This window comes from Platalea leucorodia (assembly GCF_965183815.1).
Source record: "Platalea leucorodia genome assembly, chromosome: 4".
NCBI classification, from domain to species: Eukaryota; Metazoa; Chordata; class Aves; order Pelecaniformes; family Threskiornithidae; genus Platalea; species Platalea leucorodia.
In genome coordinates, this window is record NC_138826.1 from 28,125,194 (window position 1) to 28,152,935 (window position 27,742).

Here is a 27,742-nt window from a genome sequence, read left to right on the forward strand (position 1 = left end):
TCCCTGCCTGGATCAGCCATGCCATAGGCAGGAACCTTTTTAATCCTGTAATGTGGCATAGTGGGCAGCTAGGCTTTTTGAAAAATGAACTATCTTTGAAAAGATATCCCTCCACATTTCAGATTTAATGAATCCCAGTTACTCATGGGGAAGAGAAGGTGCCAAAATGCAGCCACTCAAGGATGACAAAAATCAAGAGCAAAGGATGAGGAGAAGTTGGGTAGAAACAGTTTTATCCTCTTCAAGGTTTGAAATTGTCACAACATGTCTCTCCTTGAGTTCATCAGAATGAAAATGTGGCTATCAGCCTGCGTTCAAAGTACAGCCACTTTTATATGCGTACCTTTTCAAAGGGGACACTTGTTTCCTTTTCGGGGAGCCGTGCACTGTTTCAAATAAGACGTTACACCTACTGCTGCCTGCTGAAGGCTTTGCTGCACGGCTGCTCTGCCAGCCTTGTGTGCCTGTCCCAGCGCGTCATGTTTGATCAGAATGAAAGTTGCTCCAGAGTACGTCTAATCAGGCAGGGCTTCAGAAAAACTTGAAGGCTATAAAGCTGACCTCCGGAGTCTGTAGCATTGCCATTGGGAACAAAGAAGAACAGTGTGTAGCTTTTCGAGGTCTGTTACACTGTGTCGTAATAACCATTTAAACAAAAAATGAGAAAGGAAGGATATGAGTAGAAGAAAAGAAAATGCCATCTGGACTTAAACTGCTTTTATCCAGGTGTCATCTGGATGTACAGGGTGAGTTTATCAGGTTAATTTAATTGTATATTGGGAAGTCTGGCTGAACGTTGGAAATTTTGTCTTGAAATTGCAGGAAGGAGTAATGTTAGATGTTTTATCCTTAACTTACAGTAGTACCTACATTAAAGATTTTATTGTATCATTTTTCATTGTTTATGTTAAACTAGCATGTGGTAGCCCCAGTCTGAATTGTGATTTGCGTTAGGTACTTTATGTGTATTTGGTGGAGATAGCACCTACCCTGAGGAGCTCTTGATGTAACTGGAAAGCCAAAGGAGCTGAAGAAGTGTTTGGTGGTGGTTAGTTGGGAGAAGAGCTCATGTCTCTGTTCGCAGGGCCCTGCGGTTATGGGAAAAAGCTTCTGGGCAGATACTTTGTAATAATGATGGCGGTATGAAAACCACAAGACAGTCTAGGTGTCTTAATTTATGGACCGCGCTGTAAATAATTCATTAGCAATAGTGTTTCTGTTTACGTTGTCTGTAATAAAAATGGGAAGTCTGCCGGCTTCAGTTTGTGAGACAGTTGTCACTCATAAGTTGTCAGGCTCGCTCCTGGCCTGTTCCAGTCGAAACAGCAGTAGCAATGATGGGAACTGTGCCCTCCTCTTCTTAACAGAGGATACCACATTGATTCCTTGTCTTTTCCATCACGGTAGCTTTTGTTCAGGCCCAATTTAGCATTTGTATAGTTGCTGCTTTCAAATACTTGAGAGGATTTTTAAACCACCTGCTCAATATCTGTGTTGTATTCTGCCAAATGCTATTTCAGCTTTGCTTGCACTATCACCTGAGGATGAGAGACCCAGTGGAGGTGCAGCTAATGGAGATCTGTGCTCTCAGAAGAAATGCTACTGAAATCTGTTCCTGGTTGTCCCAAGAGGTTTGTGAATTGAGCAGGTGACAGATCTTTAACCATGGAATTCGTTGAACCTTTGAAAACTGAATTGTCTGTTAAGGTTCTTGGCAAAATGAAACATTTCTTGCTAAGTTTAAAATTCTCTTTATTTGCCTGTTGAGTAGATCTGGGACACTGGCAATTCTCAAAGACCAGTTTCTAGATAGGAAGGTCATCTCAAGTGATAAGACAGTGAGAAAACAGAATGGGGCGGTGCAGATGATCACGGGTGTTTCAGTTAAAATCTTTCCTGAAGGCAGCAGACTTTGCTGTGTAAAGCTCCTGTGGTGTTTTGTCATCTAGGCGTCTAAAGTAAATTTCCACCTTACTTGAATTATGGGCACTTAGAAAACAGGAAAAGCAACGACTACATTATAGTTAGTCAAATAGCAGGGATGTGCGCAGCTTTGACTTTCTTGGAATGAAGGCGCTGCAGTTGGAACTAGTTTTTAAATTACATTGTTTTCAAAATCAACTCTAGGATGTCCAAAATATTTCTGGCCGCCTTCATAAAGTTTCAGTAGCAATGGGTCTGTCATTTTGGTTATGTTTCAGGTGCTTGAATATTAGCTGTTGAGACTAACATAAATAGCAGTCACATGTCAAGCCTCCCAATATACTGTGTTCACACAATGCTTCACTGCCTATGTACAAAGAAGTTTTCCCTGAGGGATGCACAGTCATTTGCTTTGCTTGTCCAATCCTGGATCACTTTACTCAGACTGCCAGCAAGGTTTCTTACCATTTAGGATTTGGTAGCGACTTGAAATATTGGACGTTTGTCTGCGGCACAGTTCAATAAAACCAAATACCGTGGGTTTTGATGTGCGTTCTACAGGTCCAGAAGGATTAATATGGATGGATCTCCAATCAGCTGTCGTAAAATGAACATGATAAAATAGACTAGGGAGCTCACCAACACTGTAGTTTTGTTGTGTCCAGATGTCCAATATCTTCAGCTTAAATTATTTTAAAGAAATGGCACCCCCCCAGCACTGAATTGTTAAAATTCAAAATAAGTGGAGAGTTTGAGAGAAGCCGCATTTGGGTAGCTACTGAAAGCAGTGCAGAAAATATGATTTGGCTGCCAGAAACTACTCTGTTTGTCTGGCTACAAAAATTCACAGCCATCCAATTTCTACCTTCTTTCTTCAGCTATATTTAGCCTTTACAGGTTTTGCTGGTCCTCCTGGAATTTATCTTGCTTCCGTTCTGGGAAGTTGAGTAAATCTTTACTTAAATTTCATCAGAACAGACCAGCATAATGGCAGATATCAAAGTTATTAGAGCCTGCGTCCCAAAGCAGCTATTCAGTTGCTCTGTTCTCTAGAGACTTTGTTAATTGAGGCAATGCTGCTTTTCTTTCTCCTTTCCTTCCCTCTCCCTCAGTGATTTTCTCCAAAGGAGTGTGATGCATTCCCTGGTGGCTTACCAGAAATCATTGGTCTTGGGAGCAGTTTCTTAGTTCTCACAGGATTACAGAAAAGGTGAATAAATCTTATGTTTATAGACCATAAAGAGAAATTACTGTCTACTTTGACTATATGCCTTCTTCACAATGCTAGACTTACTGGAAAAAAAAGGAGTCCAAATCTATCCTCGTTCCTTTATTGGGTGCAGTATAGTTTGGGGATGGGGGATTGTTATGTTCTTTCTGTTGCCACCCAGTAATGAGGAATATAAGTTGTGATGATACAGTATCACAAGAAGAAATCCGCAGACAATTTCCATCAAATGCTACAGTTCAACTTCCAAAACATGCCTGGCTTCATCAGATAAGTAAGAGGGCATTCAGTGTCAGAATACAAATTCTTCTCATTTCTAATTCACAGCGGGCTTGAGATGTTTCTTGCTAGGAGCATTTCTTTGGGCTGGCCCAAGAGGTTTTGACCTCTGTTTGTTGTATAGCAGGCTGTCTGGTTCAAGAGAGATGTTATCAGACCATAGCAAATACAAAATAGCATCTTCACTTTTTGATAGGTTATTGTTAAATTGTTAAAAATATTTGCTGCTAGTGCCATCTCTTCTCTTTCCTTTCTCCTGCTTCTGAGACCATCTTTGTACAGATCGTTTGGGTTGTTACTCTTTCCTCTGGACCTTTAGAAAATGCTTATATTAGGTTGTCTTCCGTAGCTCTTCTCTCAGGTTTTAAGCAAATAACTTAGATGAATATGTCCAAACCAGCTGGCTTTCTTTAGTAGCTGATAAATGTCTAGCAAGAGCAGGAAGAAGTTTGCAGTTCATACACAATCTTTGTAGCAACTCTACAGGCTCAGCCCCCAGAATGCGTGTAAGCCAGATGGTGTTAGCAATACTTCATGTGTATCGCAGTATTTGGTAGGCAAACACCAAGAACTTTCAACAAATGCTTTACATCTTACCGCAGAACCTCCGAAAGAAACGAGCTTTCATTAGGTAAATAAGCAAGCATCGCATGCCAGAATGCAAATCCTTTTCAGTTCTTATGCTCACCTGATTTCCTCTGCAATCCTCCCTCTGAGCCCGAAAGGTGGGAAGAGATGCTAGATTCTGTCTCGGTTTAGGAATTTGCAATTTATCAGGGAGGGTTTTTTTACAGCATTGTTGTATGAGTGATCAGGGACACTGGTTATTAAATGATTTGAGTGCAACACTGCAAGCTTTTAGGGATGGCTCATTTGCTTGTAGCTGTCCCGATGAGGATTAGCATTTCTTACCTGCAAGCTACAGTACATTTAATAAACCACTGGATCAGTGGATTCTGCTGTGGAACTGTCAATGTTTGTTCTAGCAGATCTGTCTATATTGGAGCGTGCAAAGCCTCCGAGAGCACTACAGCAGGTCTGTCAGCCCTGGCTCCCCAGGAGCACACTTCTACACACTTTTGCCTTTAATTTTGTGTTATTACCTCTTGCTGTTTTAAACTGCAGTGTCTTTTTCCCTCCTTGCTCTCCCTAAAGATAACAAGCTAACAGGGCTGATGACACTAGGAACTGGGTGGAATGCAGGGAAACCAACCTTGTAATATAAGCATGCAGCAGGGCAATTATCCGAAACTGGGATCTGCAGATGCTGCTCTCTGTCTGAGGAAAACAGTCATTTCAGCCAGCGGGCTGGAGGTGAGGGCTGCCAGTGCAGGAGGCGGTTCATGTGCGTTACGGTTAGTGCTGGCCAGTGACCAACTTGTCCAGGCTCGAAGGAGTGCTCTCCTTAGCTAGAGATGTGGTATTTTTATGTCCCTGCAATCCCATGCTTAGTGGGTTTTTTTGTTGGGTTTTTTTATGTCTATACTTAAAGCATAGGTCATATCCCAGTGCTGTGTGTGTGCTTCCAGCTAGCCCTACCACCTTTGCTTTTCTAATCAGGCTGCAGATGTGCTTCATGATTGAACAACTTCTGCGCACTGCCGCTCCTCCTCCTAGAGGAGTCCAGCAGGCTTGCTTATGCAAGCTGTCATGCTGTCTTTTTTTCAAAAGCATGTGTGGGTTTGCTTTTGTGTGTATCCGGCTGGCTGTTCATGCCTGCATATAGTAGGTTCTGTATATAAAAACATTCCCAAGCACACGGCTACAGAAACAGCTTCCTTAAACCCGACAAAACTGCCAGCCCTTGCAGCTCAAGCCACCATAAATTACAAGAACCCGCTCCCACCTCGCTGAAGCTGTGCCTGTTGGCAGCACACGCACACACGCACGCTCGCTTTCCCCCTCTCGCAGTCAAAGATGATAGAAAGTCTTCTGGGGATTACTGCACATTTGTAGAGCAACAATGGAAAGCAGCACAGCACAAATATCTATTCTTCCTCACCCAGCATAACAAACGCTGCTTTGTCTCACATCTGGCCCTTTTTAATAGCTCAAAGCCAACAGCAGTAGCTATTTAGCAGCTTATGGTAAACAAATCCTTATTAAAACAACTTCCTTTTTCAAGGGTTTAATGATTAAAATGGCCTTTCACCTGACATTTTCTACTCCTTTATTTTGTTTGGTTTTTTTTAAAGTACTATATCTAGCAGGGGAAATAAAATAGTTGTCATGGATAGATATTAAACTTTTTCCAGGTTTTTTTTTCTTGAAAGGAAAATAATCTTTAAGAGCATCTTCGAAAATTCTCTCACTGAAAAGCAGACTTCAAGACCTTTTACCATGGTGTGAGGACATAGGCCTGGGCATCTGTGCCTGGGTAGGTGCATACATGCTGACCTGCATCGTGCCTCTGCAATTTGAGGTCTGAATACAGGTCTGTGTGGTTTTTGGTTTTGTTTGGGTTTGGCGTTGTTTTTCTGTTTTTTGGGTTTTTTTGTTTTGCTATGCTGCAGGAAGGCACTAGCCTAATGCTGAAAAGGAGAATTAATGCAATTATATGCAATTAATAGCATTTATCTGTGTGTACACACAGAGGTATGTTCTGATAGTTCAAGAAACAACTTTTAAAAAGATGTTTAATGCTAAGGAAAACGTCCAGTGGGATTAGATGGTTTTTGTCCCTGGACTGCCACGTTTTACCGCCAGGACCGGGTGCCGAGGGCAGTGCTGTTTCTTACATTTATCGTCGGAGGCGACGGGCTCCCGAGAGCTGCCGGGCTATTTCTGACCCGTCTCCTCAGGGAGCCGCGCTTTCAGGCGACGGAGCGCGGCCTTCCCGCCTCGCGGCCTGCGCAGCGCCCCGCGCCCGCGGCAGAGGCGGGGCGGGGCGGGCGGCGGCCTCCGCCCCGGGCACGGCGGGCCCCGCGCTCCCGCAGGGCGGCGGCGGCCGGGCCCAGCGCCCCGCGGCGGACGCGCGGTGGCACGGCCCTGCGGCGCCCTCTGCCGGCGCGGCGGGGACCGAGCTCCCCGGTCCCGGCTGCCCAGCGCGGCCCGGCCCGCAGCGCCCGCCGCCCGCCTGCGCCCTCGCTTGGTGCTTCCCGCCCAGCCGGCGGCAGCTCTGCCGCAGCCCCCCGGCCCCGGCCGCCCTGCCCCGCACTCTCCCCGAGTCGTTAGCCAGCGCAGTCCTCTGCTGCCCTCGCTCTGGCTTGGCTTGTTGCTTGATCAAAGTCACTTATTAGATACAAGTAGTCTGCCCTCTCGTACGACCCTCAGCACGCTGGAGACATGCAGGAAATGATGAGTTGTAGCTGATTGAATCGACAGTGTTAGCTAACTTCTGTTCTATGGTGGGATGGGCCTGGGAGGGGAAGAGGGACGTTTGAAAACTGCTATGTTGAATTCACGCTTAGGGAACGGTTTTCTTCTTTTCTTCCTCTCAGCTACTCAGTAATGTTAAAAAAGGGATTTCTTGACTGATAAGGGTTTTTCGTGTGTGTCTCTCTCATGTCCGTCTTCACTGAGTGGTTCGAAATGGCTCCAAAGTAGATGCAGTTCATCGTAGCAGGCACAGCTCCCCAGAGGGCGGCCGGCAGCGCGCTTGTCCCTGTGGAAACGGAAACCCCGCGTAAGGCGGCGCGGCGGGCCCTCGAGCAGCTCTGACAGCAGCCGTTTCCCTGCCTCGCCTGTCTCCAGGGAAGGTCTGCCTGCCTTCTCTGCTCTCAGCATGGCTTTCTGGTGGAAAGGTTATTCACTAAAAACTTGATTTCTCAAGAAATGGCATTCTCTTACTCAGGTGAGGGGCGGGTGGCAGCGCTTAGCCTTGGTCGGGCTGTGTGGCCTGCACGGCCCTCAGCTGGGTGGCAGGTGACATGTTTCCAGTGAGCCCTGCTCTACTTCTGTTTCTGCCCGGCAGTGAGGGAAGAAAGCATTCGAGAGAGGAGGGAGGGCAAAAAGAAACCACGCTTGCTTTCAAACTGCAGTACATTTTCAGATATGTCAGTGTTTTGAAGCAGTGCTGAAATGTTTGATTTTTTTTTTTTTTTTTTTTTTTAAGGGGCTGATTAGGCTGCCTTAGGAACTGGTAGGGACTACGTTTTACTAAATTACTTTCCTTAAATATGTTACTGGAAGTCCAATTTCTGATATAATAATTGCAAACTCCTGACTTGAACTTTCAAACAACACAGAGCACAGCAGAAGCTTGTGAAATTTTCTTTCTTATAGCCACTACATAATTTCATTCTTTTTTCAGTATTGAAGAGGGTTTTGTAGTAGTTGTTTAAGAAAAATATTCAGTACATTTAGGGTTAAAAAAACAAAGTCTTAACAGGTCGATACATCTGTTCCTTTAAAAAAACACATTCTCCATTTTTGAGACATCATAAATATGTAAATCAGGGCTCTTTAATTACTGCCTAGGGCTATAAACTCGCATGCTAGAGGGGAGGGAAGAAGGAAGGCAAAGAATAATTTACGTAATTTTTTTTCTTTTTTGCTTTTGAGAGAGAGAGATTGGGTCTTTACCTCAGAAAAGACAGCAGAAGAATGGGGCTTTTTATTGCTGAATTACCAGAAAGTACTGGGAACACTTCTTTTTTTGTTTATCTTTTTGGATGGAGTTAGCATATAAAGCAGTAGCGTAGGACCTTTCTGGCTAATGTGTGCACCAAACGGGATTTGTTACGAAGCACTGGGTAAAATTCCCTTCTCTGTTCCACTCTGCCAGTACCCTTAATCCCAATCAGCAACATCCCCTGCTGTCTCTCGAGCTGCTTGCAGCACCTAAATCTTAGCATGGTTTCTAATGCGGATACACCAGAGGCTAGGGAGGGACCCTGCAAAGTCTTTTTCACTTGTGACCTGATAAGCGCTCGGCACTTAACCGAAGAGAAGTCTGCTCTTATTTGGCCCTGCCGGCCTTTCTGTATCTTAAGCACCATTATTTTCGAGTAAGGTGATCTTGCAGCTACTTTTAAAACTGTGAGATTGACAGAAAGGGCTTTTTTTTTGAATTTCAGGATGTGGATGTGCACATGGGGAACGAGACCAGTGTACAGCAGTACCTGTGTAGTAGGTATAGTTACTGGAAATCTAATTCTGCTGGTGTGTTTTCCAGGCAAAATGATCTGGTGTCAGAATGCTTATTCTGCCTTGGTAAAACTTCAGATCTATATGATAATTTTCACTTTCCACATTTAATCTTTTAATTCTTGCTGAGGCCTATGAAAGAATAATTTCCATATAATAATGGTTTCCCACTAATGAGCTCTGTGTTTTTAATAGCAGAAATGACTTAGAGCCAGTATGCTCACTGAAAAAATTATTCTATTTGATGCTCTTATGGTGTATCTGAGAGAAAGGTAAAAATGAGTCTTGCGGGAGTGAGACAGGATATTTAAAGTACAAAGTGTTAATATCATTGTATGTGGTGAGGTTTCATATGTACAAGTATGGCTGTTTTGTTCCTGCAACAAATGTTTACTTTGCCAGGGGAGTTAGTGAACTGAGGGGCTTCTCTTGACCAGAAGAGAATAAAGGAGCTTGGGCTGGTGGAAGTAGGAAACCAGTGGTGGTAAAGGGCTTGGTGGGTGTCTGTCCATGTGGTGAGGGGAGGAGGTGGAGGGAGCCCGGCAGGGCAAAGGATGTTTTAGCCAGAGAGCACTAGTGACATGAGAACAAGTGGAGTTGAAGATGGAGGTGAAAATAATTCTAGGTACTAGGGGAAAGGTGAGAGTCAGAGAGCACTTTTCAGTGGAAGCCATTGGGTGTTAAAAGCAGAACCGTTTTTGAGACTGAATTTGATCAGTTTACAACAAAAATTGTATGGCATGTCTGTGTAGGAGAGCAGGGGACTGCATTCCCAGTCCTGCCTCCAGGAGCCCCATCAGGCTCCTGCTCAGTCGTGCGAGTTAGTTCTGTGTGCTCTGCCCTCTGCTTTTCCAAATGGGCTTTGAGAAGCTGTGCTGTGTGGGAGAAATAACAATTTGGTCAAGTACAATAGTAAGCTGTGGTTCAGGTTGCTGATAGCAACCTTCAATTTTGATTATGATTAACTGGAAAGCAGAGAATTGGGGTGGTATTATACGTACAGTTCAACATGCAGGCTAGTTTGTTGGCATGAGTGACAGTACATGAATGCAAGTCGTTGTCATTGTCTCTGTAAAATCTCTCTGCAGTCTCCCAGCCCTGAAGTATGTTGCCAGTAACATCAGAGGCAGCTCCTGATGCTACTAGCCATGAGTCCGAGTGCTGCTGTATCTGGCTTTACTTGAGAATTGTGTTTTCTGGCAGTATAGGGTATGTCTGTGTATCTGTTGCTTGGGATAGATACTCTTTTCAACTTGGCTTCCAGTTTCTCTGTGTGGCTGTATAGCACGGAGGAGGTTAAATAAGTAATGCCAAAATAGGCAAAAATTGTGTTACGAAGTCAACCAGAAATATGGTATTTTGCTTACTGGTTCATTAAGCAAAAATGTCCTGACTTCTTAAAAAAAAAAAAAAAAAAAGAAAAGGCTCAGTTTGTATTTCTTCAAATATTTCAACAAAAATCTATGTGCATGTATGTGTTTGTTTTCACCGTGCCCTTCTCCATCTGTCCTGATGTTCAATTAAAATGCAGATAATGTGTCCCAGCTTGTAAGATGGATCACTGCTCAAGTGGTGTCATGTTTGGGCTACCTTATCTCTTGATAAATACCTCTGCTGTCCACTGAGAGATTAAACTTCATGACTACTGAGGTCTGTTTGGGGGTCTTAAAGGCAGATAAGACTGTTACTTGCTTTTAATAAAATATATCAACTTACATTTGCTAAAGAACCTTTGGATGGCATTTGCTATTGAGAAGGTGGCAGTGGCATAATCAAACGATAATACTTGTATGTGAAACTGGTTATTCCATTCCATAAGTAGTATAATTTATTGACAGGAGTGCTTTATTGAACCCTCTTGTGTCTGGAGTGTGGAGATGAGGAGATTGAGCTGCTGTTACGAGACCTCATTTAGCTGTCTAGCAGAAAAGATTTCTTTCCCCGAGTCTAATCCGGCAGGAGCCATGGAAGAACATTATCATCTAGGTACAGAAATCTCAGGCAGCTCGGGTGCGTGGGACGCACGCAGATGCTGTGGTCTGGAGTCTGTCTTGTTGTGACAGCCAGGCAGCCAGGGTTCCCACCATGGGGAACACTCTTCTCCTTCTGGGGATTGAGTATGGACAGTGCTGGTCTTGTAGAGGGGCTTTAGCAGAAGAGATGTTGAGTCATGTGTAGTAGGAGTGGTGAGCGGCCAGCTTCTCTAACCAAACAACTATCTGAAAAATTTGCTCTCTCTTGATGTGTATGTAGGGAGTGGAAAAGAGATTTGTCACGGACAGCTCTGTGAATAACAAACCGCTCAGTGCCACTGAAGAGGTTCATGAGGGAGAGGTTTCTGTGCAAGTCTGGGACCTTGGTTGTGCTAGTATAAAGTTTCATATAAGTACAGCATTTGGGTATGTATTTCTGAATCTGTGCCCACTCCTTGCTCATGAGCGTCAGGATACAACTTTTTAGACTGTACTGCTCTGTCGCAGTAAAAGGATAGGGGAATTTGTAGGCAAAGACTGTTTTCGTGTTCCAATGCGCGATATTGATGGTTTCATTTCCATTTTAGATGCCGTGAAAGTGATTGAAACAGCAGAGTATACATACGTATCTGTGAAACATCTCTGTGCCCCTGAGAAGTGAATTCTAGAAAAAAGCACTTAAAACTGCTCAGCTTATTAAGTACAGGCTGGCGTCTCATGCAGTTCTGCTTAAAACATAAATAAGTAGAAGTCACGGTGCAAAGCGTTTGGTGACATGAATTATGGCCTGAAACTGTTGACGAGTTGTTGGCTTCTCTCTTTGTGATCTGCTGTTCTGCAACTATAGGAATATTATAAGGCAAGGCCAGAGAGAGGGAATGGGTGGAGGGGGCCCAGTGAAATGCAAGGCACGCTTACACTGGGGGGATTACTTATGCTTACTTGTATTTTAAGTGTCTTGCTCTTGGTTCGAGTGCCATTTTGGCCATTCCTGCCTATCAGATCAGTAGGGCTGTTTGTGTTGTGGCTAACCCTCTTACCCCAGTCAGAACACAAGGATAAGGGAGAGGTAAATGGCAAACTCAGCATGATGTGTGTGTGTTGATTTAGGACCTACTGTTTCCCCCCCTTGCAGGCATTGTTCTTGATTCCAGACATATACTGTTATCTTGACAAAGAGCTGCTTATGTGTGATCATGGAGTATGATGTAAAGCATGGCTCTGAAAAAGAGTTAATAATTACACGGAGCAGGGCTCATCTTGATGGCACCAGTGTGTACCAAGCTGTATCCACAAACATAACTCCGCATTATGAGCGTCGGTGGTGGGCTTAGAGGACTGCTGGTTTGCTCTCTAGATCATCGTAACTTGTAGCCAGTTTTCATTTGATGATTTTATACAGCTATAGCAACACAAATTAAAACTCCTAATACCACTCTGAGCCTTCGTTTCCATTTTCTAGATTTTTTTTTTTTTTTTTTAAGTCACAGGGAAGTTTTAATTTGCCTTAAGTTACACAGTTTGTTAGAGATGGGCCTAAAGAACGCAGGACATGTTTTTCCAGAGGTAACAAGTAGTTTGTTCAGCTATGGATACCTTAAAGAGCCCAATTTTTCTAGAAGGCAGGAATGGCTCAGCCAGTGGCTGGAGAGCTGCCTGGCAGAAAAGGACCTGGGGATGTTGATTGAGAGCTGCCTGAACATGAGCCAGCAGTGTGCTCAGGTGGCCAAGAGGGCCAATGGCATCCTGGCTTGTATCAGGAATAGTGTGGCCAGCAGGACCAGGGAGGTGATCGTGCCCCTGTACTCGGCACTGGTGAGGCCGCACCTCGAGTACTGTGTTCAGTTTTGGGCCCCTCACTCCAAGAAGGACATTGAGGTGCTGGAGCATGTCCAGAGGAGGGCAATGAAGCTGGTGAAGGGTCTGGAGCACAAGTCTTATGAGGGGCGGCTGAGGGAGCTGGGGTTGTTTAGTCTGGAGAAGAGGAGGCTGAGGGGAGACCTTATTGCTCTCTACAACTACCTGAAAGAAGGTTGTAGTGAGGTGGGGGTCGGTCTCTTCTCCCTAGTAATGAGTGATAGGACAAGAGGAAACGGCCTCAAGTTGTGCCAGGGGAGGTTTAGGTTGGATATTAGGAAAAACTTCTTAACCGAAAGGGTGGTCAAGCATTGGAACAGGTTGCCCAGGGAAGTGGTTGAGTCTCCATCCCTGGAGGTATTTAAAGAACGGATAGATGTGGTGCTCGAGGACATGGTATGATGGACTTGGCAGTGATAGGTTAATGGTTGGACTTGATGATCTTAAGGGTCTTTTCCAACCTTGACGATTCTATGATTCTATGATTTTGGTCTGAACATCAGTCCTCTTCTATATACACTGGGTTGTGTATCTGGAATCATCATTCTGAAAGTCTTGGTTGAGTTGTGAATCCCCGTCCTTCACTCACTGTCATCTCAGCCGTTTCAAGGGCTCATTAAAGAGGTCTGCTAGCCTTAAGTTTGGAGGAGAGTCCAAAGTATACCTATTGCTTTTATTTTTGATACAGAAATACAGAGTCTTTATAGCACACCTTTTGTGTTATTTGGCCATATAATACTCTGTTATTCGCTTAATATTTATGGGAGGTATTTTCTCTTAGAGGAAGATTAGGAAGAATCCCCATGCCCTTGTCCTTGCAAAAGCCAGACTGTCATTGTTATTGGGATTATTAGTATTTTATCTTGCAGCGTGCTCAGGGGTTTCTTGCAAGTGGCTCTGCTCGATTGCTCAGGTGATAGAAGTGCAATGGACTGTGCTTAGTGATCTTTACTGTCCTTTTTGTCTTGCAGATCGAGGGATTTTAATGGCTTTCAGGTAGAAGCCAAGTGGAGACAATCAAAATGAATTCTATGGACAGGCACATACAGCAGACTAATGACCGGCTGCAGTGCATAAAACAGGTAAGCTGAAGGTGGAGATCGTTGCTGCTAGATGAGCGTTGTGTATTGTGTGACAGGGTGTTGTGCATTATGGTTACCTGTTGCTTAATGAATATCCTCGCCTTTTAGAGGGGAGGAGAATGGTAGGAATGAGACATTGTAATCTTATTGAAGAGAAGAATATCTGCTGCAAGAGCAGGTGTATAAACCTCAAAAGCCAAACTTTCCATTTCACTTTTCTAAGAAATCTTCAGCCTGGAGACTCAGCAAATCTGTCTCAGCTGAAAGCAGAGCAGTGCTAGTCCTGCCAGCTCTGCCCTGAAGGTGTCACAGTGGGCAGCTGTCATACTTGTGTTCTGAGCACAGTAATCCAAAATTTCGATGGGCCAGTTTTGATTCTAATCCAGTATCTGATCTGAGAGCTGCACTACCTGGAGACTTGAACTTGGACGGTTGGTATATGTCCAAGTGCTTGGGTTAATCAGTTTGTGCAGAGATGTAAAAACTTCCATTTGCAAGGTAGAATTTTCAGAAGAATCTGTTTGTGAAGATGAAGGGCCCTTATAATTCACTAAAAGGCAGTGGGATCTAAGTCTCATTTACAGATTTCCCCACTGTAACTGTGCTTGTAACTGCCTTTATAACCAAGTGAAACTACAAAGGCAAGGATGGAATGAGCAGATGCCATCTTTTCCTTCTTTGCCCTTCTCAGTGAGCTTTGCTCTCTGGCATTGCAGGCAGCATGTATCCTCCCCTCACATACATTCTCCTCCGCGTGCAAGAATCCTTACAGAAAGTTCATAGCCATGGTCCTTTGTGTAAAGGAGATGAGCAAGAGAATGGTTTCTCATGTTGATGTTTTCTTGTTTTACCTCTAAACCAATGCATGCACGTAGCAAACAGGTGCATAAATGCAAGCACACAGGTATTTTGAAGACTAGTTATCCCAGTGGGATCCATGAGATGTGCTCGAAAATTCATCTCTTCAGAGCTGGTTGAAATTTTCTGAATTACATTGGAAAAGCAGAAGGAGATTATTCTGTGAAATAATGGCCCCAAAACATTTTTCTCTGTTGTCTGAGCAGTTTTCTCTGTCAGTTCAGGCCACAGCATGTTTAGAGGCCGGAGTCCTGCTGTTTCATTTTGATATTTGCATTAACTAAGTTAAAAAACTCCCTGCCTACTTTTGCTGTGGGACATGTGCATGTTGCTTCTTGAGGGAGCGCAGCATTTCCCTGTTCATAGATGTCTTTGTGTTGCAGCGCAAAGCCCCCTAAATCAAAGGAACTGATAAAAAATAAGCATGGGGGTGGTATTGGATCAGTATAGATTCTTAAACTTTTTTTTTTTAATCTACAACTTCCTCAAGAGGGGCAGCGGAGGGGGAGGTGCTGATCTCTTCTCTCTGGTGACCAGCAATAGGACTCAAGGAAAAGGAATGAAGCTGTGTCAGGGGAGGTTCAGATTGGACATTAGAAAAAGGTTTGTCATTGAGTAGTCAGTCACTGGAATGAGCTCCCCAGGGAAGCGGTCCTGGCACCAAGCCTGTCAAGAGTTCGAGGAGCATCTGGATGACGCTGTTAGTCATATGGTTAAGGGTTAGGTTGTCCTGCAAGGAGCAGGGAGTCGAACCTGACGATCCTTATGGGTCCCTTCCAACTTGACATATTCTATGATTCTATGATCATCTGTTTCCATTCTCTTAGTTTCAGCGGTCTCCATCATTACGTTTTGTCATGCTTGCCTAGATATTAATAGAGGCTTATATTTTCTAGAATGTGTTGTAACACAAAGAACAGAAAACGTGTGTTTATTTGCAAGTCTGGCCATGCAGATGCTTTGGGGGATATAAAAAAGAATAGAGTTTATACCTAAACCAGCTGATTTTTCTCTCCATGTTTCCTTTATAAGAGAGCATTTCAGAATAAATCAAACAAAGCTAGTTCGTAGGTCAAGGAGCAGAAATAGGAATCTGTCCCTGCAGAATCGCTGGTAGTAATCCAGCCTCGGTCTGTGGTGGCTCGCTCTCTCTTTTATCACTCTGTGGTGAAAGTTAATGCATCTCATGGCCCTTTAGAGGCCTGAGGGAAATACGAATTTGGGGATTTCATCCCAGTTTCTTACAAACAACTACCTGGTTCAGAAAAAACATCCTCTTGGTTGGCACAAATTGGTGTCCTTTTTGGCCATCCGAGCCCATAGGATGAAGAATGAAGTGACTTGCAGAACAATTTAACCTTGCAGCTGTAAGAACAGACCTTCAGATCAAGTGGAGACAAATGGAGGATGCTGCTCAGTTCCTTCTTCTAGAGCTGTCAGTTTCTGTGCATAGAGAATTTGTACTTTAATTAGATAAAAGAATATCAAATTACATTTCTTACAGTATTAAAGAGACATTTTTGCTACGTAATGGGTACTGTGTCAGTTAAACCACTAACTTCATTTATACATAGTGCTCGTTTACATAGGCAGCTAGGATGTTTCTTAAGCGATGAAGGCCAAGGGGCAGGGAGGAAGGTCAGACCTCCCAGCATTCATGGAGCATTCTCGGTTTTGTTTGATCCCGTTCGGAAGAAAGCTTGGGGTTTTCTGGTGGGCAGAGGCATGCTTGCCTAGCTGCTCTGTTCTGTCAGACAGCAAAGGATGCCTGACAAGGAGGTATCCTACCTGGGCATGCTAGTGAATTCGTGGTGCCTGCGTTCTGTACAGGCTGGAATAAGAGAATAGGGATGCTTTTGTTTTCAATTCATGAAAAAGTGTAGTTAACTAAGGTAGTGGCTGAATACCAAAAATATATAGCAGAAAGCTTTTTTGTGAAAGTGGCAATACTCGCAGTTTTGTTGGAGAAGAATGGCTGAGTTTTTTTGTTGCTGCTGAAGAACTTAGCATAGAGACTGCACTTTGCTTTTTCGTAGTTCCAAAATCTTGTGCTGTTACCCTGCCATGGTGGAGAAGGAGACAGAAACCGACTCTGACTAGCTTTTTGGAGGAGACTCACCTCTCTGTCACAGGGTCATAAATTTCCAGCTTGGAGATATTTACCTTGTTCTTTCAGACAGGTCATTAGCTGGCAAAATTAACGTGGTTCTGCAAAGCGTAATTTCCAGTTCACCCATAGAGAACTGAACCGCACACTGTTACGTACACATTGGTTTTGGGAGCAAAGCAGTACCTTGCATGGCCATATCAACGTATCTTCACCGATTTGGGGGATTAACTGCAGGGTCAGACAAAAATCTTGCCTATCTTTTCTTCCTCTGTCTCCAGTCTTTCATCCTTTCTTCCCAGCCTGTGAACAAACAGTACTGCTGTTCTCCCGAAGAGTTGTGTGCTGTCGGGGTGGTTAACACAGCAGCGGCATGGAAGGTGCACTGCAACGGTGGGAGGAAAACGATGCTGCCTTGGCGCCCAGCATCTGCATGTTTTATAACCTTGCTGCCAGCTAGTGGCTCATGCAGCCAGACTGAGAGCTGTCTGCCGCCCTCCTTGCCCCTCACCCCGGCCCCTGAGAAACGCTATAAATGGTAATCCATGTGCCTCTTTAACTAGATCAGGTTTCAATACAGGGTCAGGACAGGCTTCTTTCTTCCCAGCTCTGTGACTTGCAAGACACCCACAATATACTTGCTGACTTCTGTTCCAGGATCAAGGTGGTGTTTTACCTTCATCTTTTTTAGCTCTTTAAAGATACAAACGCAAAACTTGTATATGATCAGCTAGTTAGGAAATGAAGTGTGTGTGTGTGTGTGTAAGAAGTGTTTCAGAATAGATGAAAGGGCAAACTGAAGAGGTGGCTGTGTATTTATGCTTTAAAAAAACCCAGACTTCTGTGGAAGGCTGGACAGCTTGTGTGGTCTCTTTGTAGCTGATTTCCTCAGTATTTGTAAGTGCATGTGCTTCAAAATCAAACATAGTTTTTTTTGATATACAGTGGAAAAAGCCAAAGTAACAGCCTTCTCTTAACACACGCAATTAGTTTGTCATAACACAGGAGACTCTTCAGGGTACATTGAAGGAGGCTGGATCTTCAGGGTGCAGACTTTTTTTCTTTAATTCTTTGTCCATACAAACAAAAACACAAAATGATTTTGTGCTCAGCGAAGGTCTGATAGCCCCTGAGAACTGCCCTATTTGAGGCTGGGGTAATAATCTGTTTATTTACTGAGTACTCATGGCTCGGGTGGCTCTGATGCACTCTCCACCATGGAATTCTGGGGCAGCAGGATCTGGCTTGGGTGGGCACAGAGCTGAATTTGAGGGCTTCCCTGGTGCCCGGGGCCCAGGCGCAGCCTTTGGAAGGAGCCAGCTTGGCTCCCACTGCATAGGAAGTCCCAACAGAGAATTGACTGGTTTTTTTTAAACTGTTCCTCGTAATTGACCAGAGGTATGGCTTTAATCAAACACCGTCCATTATTTTCCTTACGTGATACGAGTAAATACCAGCCAAAATCAGTGGGTTGCGTGACATCTCCTCTCTACTCTCACTTTCAAAACTTAGAGCTATTTTAAATCTAGGGACTTCTACTTTTTGTTGTCTCTGCTGTCAGTTTGTAAGGTTTCTATACATCTCTTCTGAAATTCTTGAAAAGAGGAAGATGGAGAAAATCTTGCTATATTTAAGTTACAAGGAAGCCACACCTTTCAGAATAGGTGCGTGATATCTTCCTGCTGTGCTGAGGACGGTTGTCAGGGTACATACTTGAGCTGTGCTGAAATTTTAGTAACAGGTTAAAGGGAAGTATGAAAAGGCTCTCTGATGTCAGAAGTATTTGGTCATGGTGGGAACAGAGAAGGTTGTTTCTGCTGCTTGTGTCGCGTTACATCAGGACACGTGGAACAAAATCATCAAATGATGCTGGATCACTTGTGGAACCCCACTTAATTGGAGGCACACATCACATAGCAGATTTCTAGAAACAGATTAGCATTTCTCCCCTCTTTCCTTCAAGAAAGCTTGCTGAATTGCTGCAGTTGCGATGCTTTATAATGCCTACCCAGCCATTCGGAGAGATATGCTAAAAGTTGTAATTGCTGTGTGTTTGTGTTGATCTTTTCTTGCTCAAATTGGAAACAAACAGGCCCATTTCTTTCATCATTCAGCAACTGGGTTTTTGGTCGCTTGCAATTCAGAGGAAAATAGAATTCTTTGTATATTTACATAACGGTTAGCATTTAAGCCCTGAAATGTTTGAACTAGTTCTTCTGCTCTTCAATATTATTGTTGCAGACTCATGTAAATGCTCAGCAGTATTTTGGACTGGTTAATATGGACTGGTATGAAATTACAGCTGAAAAGGTTTTAATAAAGCCTCATGAAAATTTCATTCTTCAAGAACTTTGAAAATGAGAAGTATTCTTATGAAGGGCACGTTTATTTAGAATACATATTTTTTGGTTGTAGCCCCTACAAGTGTTACAGGTTTTTTGGCAGCTAAACATGAAGTAACATACAGCAGTAAGGCTAATGGTGAAAAAGATCTTTCTTTTCCATACAAAGACATTCTATGGGCCTCAAGTGTTACACCTTATTGGTTGAATGGTCCATCAGTGCCATCTTAGTAGCTATATTTTTTTTTTTCTGAGACCCATAGCTGCAAATTCTTTGTCTGCTTTTGTGCTGAGTCTGTTGGAATATTCCTCTGCTAGAGTTAAGTATGTTTAGGAAAAACTGACAGCAGAACATCTTTCCTGGCTCCTCTAGTCCATTTAGAGACTTGTCAATCAACATTCCTGCCCTGTTAGATCCTGCATCCTGGTAGGGGCTGCTCTGGCTCAGGCAGTGAAGCCACAAAGGAAAGAGCAAAGTGTTAGAACACTTCTGGAGGGGAGGGGGAAGAAAACACCTTTTCAATGTTTGCAGTATTTGGCTAACTTTTTTATCTGACGAGATTCCAGTGGGCGGAATATAACCCATCATCTTTCGAGGCAGGCTGGTAAAGTTGGTGTGGGTGCACTTCTCTCCTTCGCGGTTCTGCTGCTTGTTTCACTGCAGTATCTGTCCTTGAGTGCTGGGACATCAGTAATGTTAACTGTTTTCAAAGAGAAAATACACGTTTTAAACTTACACTTAAAACTTCTAGTACTCATAGTATTTAAAATAATTTTCTTCTTTTCTGTGCAACTAAATAATCTGGCCTATTGCTTAAAATTGCCTATTGGTAAATACGGATGAACATTTTAAAATTCTAGAAATCTGTAAGTTGGATCCACAGTGTCACCTTGGCGTCAGATGAGGATAGGAAATCCTTTTCATCAGTAGCTGGGTCAGACTCTGCAGTGAACATGTGACGTAGGTAGCAACATGTCTCTAGCTTCTGTCATGCCACTTCCTTCATACGTATGCACTTGCTACTTGAGTTCCTTCTGTTGTGTGCATTAGTGCAACAGCAAATCCATAGCTGGTATGACTTCCACAGCATTTGCACTTAAGGACCATTGTACCTGTTTGTAAAAGCAAAAGTTGTTTTTAGAAGAGTTGTTTGAAGTGGTGATAGTACTGTTAATACCAAGAGCTTTCAGCTGTGCAGACCTCTACTCTCATCTACTGAAGGAAAACTCTCCTGTACTGGTGGTGTTCGCTCCTTATGACTTCTGTGCATTATGCAAGAAGAGCTGTTACCGTTGTACATTGGCAGGTCACAAAGCACGTGCTGTGGGCAGTTTTGTAAGCACATGCAAATGAAAAAGATGTATGGGGAAGCATTTTTCCTTTTGACTTTGAAATATCTCAGTAGTGTCTAGCTGGCTGGTAGGACCCATGAGAATTTTACATCTTCCACGGTGGTATCAGTTCATGTAGTGGTCGTTTTAAATAGTCACCTTGAGATTTTTATCTCTGCATAGATTAAGAGATTAAAATAATAAAGATTAAGTCGGTTGATTAAAAGTGCTATAAAACGCAATCAGTAAGTAAGTAAATTACTCAAGTAAAGAAAAATTAATTGGAAAACAAAATATGTCCAACAAACGTGCTGCTGGTTGACCGGGTATACTGAAGACTATTGGTTATTTTTCAAAATCAGCGCATTTATTCTCCTGAAATTTAGAAAATGAATAGATGTATTTAGTTTAAATGCATTTTTTAAAGTTGGTTCAGTACATAAGTCAGGGAAATTTGAGTCGGTGCTTTTTTTTCCCCTTGCCATCAATTCACCTTATACTCTTGGGTAGCGTTATTTCTTTTCAAAGGGTGCACTACTGACAATAATCTTCCAGTCAAGCGATGTTGTAATACTTCATTAATGTCTTTAAAACACCTTGATATGGAAAGAACTGCATGAAAAAACCCACTGACCCCAACTTTTCAAAATGTTGTGATATGCACCTCAAATTATTAAATGGTTCATAACACAGAATTATTTATGTAGACGCCCCACTTTGCCTGTATCCTTCACTTAATCCTCTACTAAAAGACATTGTGAAGATAGTTTTTTTGTTTGGTTGGTTTTTTTGTTTGTTTGTTTTTTAAAAAAGGCAGGTAAACAAGTCTGGAACAAATAAGCCTATTTTCATCAATAAAAAGCATTAACAATTTAAGTAAGTATTTAGATCATTATTCTAATAATGCAATAGTATTCTAAGGGAAAGAGCATGGCCACTGCTTTGAGAAAATTAACTCCTTGATATGTCGAGATATTTAGGACTGAAACTACCTGCTGAAAATCATGAGTGCATTAGAGAAGAAAGCTCCTGTATCATTATATTGTCTATGGAATGATAAAGCCAAAGAAGCCTCAGCATCATTGCTGTAGTCACATATAGAGACGTGCTAGCATGTTATGACAGGGAGATACTAATGGAAAATGGCTTGTTTCTGTTGCCAAGAAGAGTGAATGAACTGGTTAGGCAAACTGATTTCATAATTCAGTAGAGCTGTAATTGCAAATGTAAAGATAGATTGGAGCCTTGCATTACGGAGCATGGCCTTAGAGAAAGAACAAACAGTTGTACCTTTGTTTCTTGACTTATAAAATCACTCTTTGTGAGTGATCAAGGAAATATAATTCAGAGCCCTCTGATTATTTTGAGTCTTTTGTAAACCATACTGTTCTTGGTGCTCTCGGCTGGCATAATAGCAGTCCAGGTGCTGGTGGTAGGAAGGGTACAAAGACTGGACTGGGCACTGTTGTTCCACTTATTGATAGATGAACAAAAGGGCACGTTGCCACTAGTGTCCCCCATTTCTGTCTTCAGTCAGATCCTTTAGACCCCTAATTCACAGTTTCCTCTTGGGTAGGGGAGAGGGGGGTGGAACAGCAGTAGATGAGTTTATGACAAAAGAAGTTTAATTTCTTGCATGTTTCCTTATATAACACAAAGTTATATCAAAGTATATCGTAAATATACTGCAGTTATGTAGATATGAAAGGTATGGAGCAGGAAGACGGCAATGTAATTCTGATCAGCAGAGCTAAGGAGTGATCCTTGTTTTAGCTCTTCTGGCTTCTGTGTATAGCGCTTGAGGATCAGGATGTTGAATCCATCTCTAACACTGTGGTAAAACTGACGGACAAGCCAAGGCTGCAGTATCTTTCCTTTTCTTTCCTCCAGCACATGCACATAGATGCACAATCTTCCTCACAGATCTCATGGTATAGGAGATCCAGGCAACAGAGCAAGGCTTTTCAATTACCAGGCATTGACCTTTTCTGAAACCAATACTGATTTATACACACACTTTATACTAAAAGTGTATGAAAGAAGTGTCTGTGGAAATCTGCATTAGTACAGGTTTTGTTCCCTTATGGCTCACAACTGGACAACTTGCTTTTTTTTGCAGTTCAGTGATGCTTGTGTTTTCTGTTTGTTCTTTTTCTCATTTATTTAGTATGTGATCTCCTGTCTTTAGTGTTGACTCCCCTGCTCGTCTTACCCAGTATTTTCATGTAGTTAAAATGTCTGATAAAGAGGTGCTGGTCTTTGCTAAGTATTTACTGTTTTCCTTTGAAAAAGAAGCTGCAGTGGACAAATGGGGCAAAGGTGACTCCCTTTCATTCTGTTTTTTGTAAGTAGGCATGGCTAACATGGTTTTAATCTCTCTCTCAGTGTATCTAGTGCTTCTCAAAATGTGAGCCTGATAAAATATTTATAAAGCCTCCAATGGAATGAGCCATGTAAGTGCAAGATAATTCTATTAATTAGGGATCTCTCAATCTCACAAACACTAAATTGGGAGGGGGGGATTATCTGAATACAAAATGCACAGCTTGAGCCTTTTAATTTTTTGATAAATAAAACAATCTTTCATATTGAAGGGGACTGTAGAGAATTGAACTATATATAACCATATCCAGATAAACAAAAATCACTCTCCCAAAAGACAGAAAATAGCTCAATACTTCCCTCTATCCTCTTGAAAAAGAAAAAGACCATTTGTTTTGAATCTTCATTGCAGATGAGTTTTTAATATACTGAGTATAGCTGCTTATGGATAAGGCCTTTGTATAATCACACTTGACTGTAAAAAAAAAAATAGAGAAACCACCTATTTCAGGTTATGGCATTTTCTACATTTAAAGCATATCCTTGGTTAATGTCCTGTATTTCTGTAACACCCCCTGAGCTCTGTTGCAGCGAGTGGAGGGCATGCTAGGGAGAGAGAGAATTCTTGGTGGATGGGGATCTGAAGTAGAGGCCTGTGCATGGGAGGGGGAGAGGGGCTCATGGTTGGGCTCACTCACGGAGTTTGTTCAGGTTTTAAAGTAATAAAGGCTCTATTAATGTATTACAGCAAATGACCCTTGCTGATTTGCAGGTCCTCTACTGCTTGCTTATGGTGCTGAGTGAGCTATCAAATTTAGGTCTAGTGGGAACATACTTGTGTGCTGAGTAATACACAGAGACTAGCCTTGTCTCCCCTTGGTTACGCTGTGTCAAGGGTGTCTGACCAGGAATCCTGTTTACATTCTTTAGATAGGTGATTAGTTTTCCTTTGGGAGCTGAACACCCTTTGCCCAACATGCAGGACCACAGTAATTCTGCTCCTGGGTTGTTTCAGTTGAGGGACGTGTAATCTTTCTGTTCTCTCTGTCCCTTCCCTTTCCCAGTCCCTTTCTTTCCTACTCCCTTCTTTGTCCCCCTTCAGTACAACAGTGCATTTTCATTACATGTGATTGCAGGCATATCTGGATGAATATTAAGATAGAGAAAATGAAAGTCTGAATTGCCTAGCAGAATCTGCCAAAGCACCTGGACACCAAATCCTGTCTCTAAAGGGTCAGAGCAGGTACACACCAGAGCCAGAGAAGTCGTGTAGGCATGGAAAAGAGTGGGTCAGTTCCTTCCTCAACCAGTATCAATCGGATTAGTTCCAAAGGAACTACGGTTTCTGCATTAATAGTTTTGAGCATCCTTATTTTTATATTTAAGTTGGATTAACTGCTGTATGTTTTGTTTTGCTTTAAAATTCCTAGATTTTACAACCATATGAGAATTTTAACTTTCATTGTTGTGGAGAAAGGCTTGAAAACCTGCATGCCAGCCGTTGAAAATAGCAAGCAGATCATGTGAACTTCAGAGTTGTATACATGCATTTGAAATGCCACAAAATTTATGGTATGCTGAATATCTGGCTCATCACTTGGAAAAGATGGGTTTAGTACTGGGTTTTATATCACTTGAAATTCTAAACCTGTTGCAAGGTTTTGCAGGACTCAGATGAATCTGTTGTCTACACAAGGAGTAACTTGGCTGAAGTCTGAGCATTAACCCCAGAGTAAATATATACAATATCAGAACACTAAAAATCATTTTTTGCTTCTGGCACTTCTCTTTGTATGCATTGTGTTTTATGGAGAATAATGAGGAATATTAATAACAAAAAATATTTCTCTAGGTTGAAATAATTGAAAGTACCATTACTTCAAAAAGGGGGGTTGTTCTGAGGCAGGAGGAATATTTATACTGTGAAGTTAACTTTGTCTTCCTCTTATATTGATGGTATAGCTCCACCTTCGGGAGAAGTTTCGCGATGCGTTTAATCCAAAGTGTGAGCTGCTGAGATCAGGGTCCTGGTACCTTCCCAGCCCTACCTTGTGTTTGCTGCCACTTTCTCTGAGTCAGATCTAACGATCATGTGGTCACATAGGGAATCTCACTGTAAGTGATGACTGAAAATCAGTATTTGGGAGGTAAGTTCATGGTCAGAACAGCAAGCGTGGTCTGATGCACTGGAAGTGGTGGAATTATGTGGTTTGGGGAAGAAGCTCTCGGGGATAGCCTGCCACGAGACTAAGCATACCAAGAAAATGTATCCTTAGTTTTAGGTCCACTTCAGTCTAGTATTAGCGTGAACAGATGATGTGCTGTAACCTGTGACCATTCCCATGAGCTCCTGAGTGGCCTGCTGCTGGAGTGGCACACACTGCTGCTATCTCCCCTGCATGCCATTTTGGAGAGCCAATGCAACTGACATTATTAGTATAGAATGAGTCTAGTTCACCGTGTAGCCATGCGTCCTCTTGTACTGCGCAGGAGAGCAGGCAGGGGAAGGCAGGAGCCTTTCAGGGCTGGCAGCCGCCCGTGCTTGCATTAGCTGGCAGTGCTTGTGGAACAGCAGCCATAGCTTTCTGTCCTGCAGGAGAGCAGCTGCCTCCTGGATTTAATTTCCTCAATTGCTGTACCAGAAGGTTTGCCAAGTGTGCAGCCTTGCCACACGGTGTGTAGGAACGGGTTAACTTCAGAGTGAAGAAAAGGCTACCTACCATCTAGCTGTGTTTTCTTTTTCTGTGCAGTCAAAAGCTCCGTATGTTGCTAGTGTGTTCTATCGCTAATGTAAAATTCCCAGACTCGTTGATTATTGAAACTAGACAGTAGACAGGGTCCAAGTGGCTAACCATGTGAGAAATTCAGTGACTGTAGGCTACTGTTAATTAACCTAGAATCTAGCAACATGGCATAGTGTCTGCGTGATAAGTTATATTATCTTCAGCAGCTCAATTAAATCAAGGAGTGAGACACAGAGCAGAAGTAACTTGGCAAAATAAACAGACAACTTGAGTCAGCCTTCATAATTTGGTGCGACATCACGTAAATAAATGCAGTAACTTGTTTAGCATAGTTAAGCAGTTTGCTGCTCAAAAACTTATTTGCATAACATCTCATTTTGAATAGGTTAAGTTGTGGCAAATTAGGTCTGTGCCTTCAGTCTGATGTGTTCCGCAGAAAAGAGAGAAAAAAAAAAAATCCTCCACCAGAGATATGTCATTTGTAAATTGAAATTCTACATTTGTTTTCTATAGCAACAAACTGGAACATATGGATGCCATGTTTAAATTATTCACTTTCCATACCATTGCTGTCATGTTAGCATTTCTTGATGTGTGTGTGAGATAACTCTAACCCTCCGTAATTGCTCTTAATTTTGACTGCTATTCTTCCATTACTTACTAGACTGTTCTGTCTAAGATACATGAGTGTACATCTGGGTTGCAGTCTTCTATATTTAGAGGAGATAAAGCCGTTGTCCTTGCCATACTTCAATGTGGATAATTGGTTTCTGTCTCTAAAATCATATTGAGTCTTTGGTTGCAGGAAGTGGTTTGCGCCCACTTTGGTGTGGGTGTGTAGACTGAAAGTACTTGATTGTGCTTTAGTATAGTTTTAAAAAAATAAGATCTTTATTACATATGCCTATTTCACTCATAGGAGCCTGAATTCATATGTGGTATGAAGCTTATACTTTTGGGCCCATTGCAGAGTTTTATTGCAAGATTTTTTTTTTATCACTGCCTAATTGGAAGGGAGTAAAAATTTCAAAAAGTGGCTCTATTTTGAAATGTCTGCACCAAAAATGGCCACGTATTGGCTGTTTTATGTAACTCCCCACGTGAATGTTGTTTCCCCCCGCTCCGCAGGCAACTACACAGCAGCAAACCCTGGAACAGGCACACAGACAGTTGCTGTGAAAGCTAATGAACTTGAGTGTCCTAGTGTACCTGCATCCTCTGCCCATATGACTACTTACAAAGATGGTCTGTTCTTTATGTAAATAAAACATTTAAGCCAGAGGTGGTCACAAGCAGCAGGCAGATATTCCTGTCTTCCCTGGAATCCAGCCCAAATGTCAGCCTGGTCCTCAGAAAGGAGCCTTGCTGGTACAGTTCACTCTTGTTGGAGATAGTTAAGTGGAGAGCGAAGTCCTTTGCTGTTTTCTCCATCCCCCTACACCAGACTGTTAATTGAAGTGCTACAGAGATTCCTTCCAAGACCAAAAATAAATGACTCTCAGAGATCGTCTCTTCAAAGCACCACCTGGTGATCCCTGCAACAATGATTCACTCACATGCATCAAGTATTTCTGTGATTTCTGTTCCATTCAGGCTAAGAAAATATTAGGGTTTTGGAGTTACAAATTATTACACTGAAAATTTTCTTAGGTTTTGAAATAATGGAAATTGTCATGTTTCACTAATAGCCTTCTAAAAAGCAGATAATACTGCAAGCAATCTGGTAAATAACCGATCCATTCAGTTCATTGGCTTTGTTCATCTCTGCTCCAGATTTCATTCATACGAATCCTCTCCACTTGTTGAAAACACCGTTGCTTGCAGGCATGGTGGTGTTGGGTGGCCTTTCACTAGTAGCTTTGAAGATATACCAAGGTGTGTCATAGTAAGATCTGGTTCATTGTCACTTTTTTCTAAACATCTACTGATGAGGTGATTTTTTTTTTTTTTTTTTCCCCATTGTTTACATGAAGCACAGTTTCAGACTAGACTCTTCAGGCACACGCCTTGCTTCTGTCAAAATGCTGCCAATAATTTCAGTTGAAGGGGATGGAGCCATGCATGGGAAATGCTTCACAACAAAGCTGATAGATGGATCTGGCATAAGCTTTGTTTTGTGCTTCTGTTCTTGGATCGAGAGCTAAGAACATCTCTTGAATTTCATGTTTGATGAATATAGTAGATGTAATATTCTTCTCAAGCAGGCTTTTTGTTGTGAGGATGTGAATGACATCGGGGTTTTTTGTCCCAGGTGCAGTGTTTAAGCTGTCAATAAATAAAAAAAATCACAGTAGGCATTTGGAATGTCTTCTTGCGTAACTCAGGGAAGGTATTGCACCTGCCTTCATGCTTTGGTTCATGCTGGATCTTCTTTTTGTTTTCCACAAAAGTAACCTTGTCCTCTGTAATCTCAATAAAAGAAAAATCTGAGGAAAACCTTAATTTAAAAATATTAAAAAGGTAGAAAGCTGTGAAAAATGTGTTCCAGACAGAACTGCATGTGACATTGCTAGAAGTGTCCCTGCAGGACCAGCTTTTCTGTCGTCCCAGAAACTACTCAAATCCATTCCACAGGGATGGAAACTACTCATATTCTGACAACTTTTT

At 42.5% G+C, this 27,742-nt stretch overlaps 1 protein-coding gene across 4 annotated transcripts in view; it reads left to right on the top strand.

Annotated features, from left to right (window-relative positions):
• The window catches only part of ZMIZ1 (zinc finger MIZ-type containing 1), a 365,555-nt gene that overhangs the window by 189,416 nt on the left and 148,397 nt on the right, over positions 1–27,742 (top strand). For all 4 annotated transcript variants that reach the window (XM_082308314.1, XM_082308317.1, XM_082308316.1 and 1 more), the window contains one exon: positions 13,320–13,430. In XM_082308314.1, coding sequence (XP_082164440.1) covers positions 13,371–13,430 — 60 coding nt within the window. In that variant the 5' untranslated portion in view covers positions 13,320–13,370. The remainder of the gene's footprint in view (positions 1–13,319; positions 13,431–27,742) is intronic.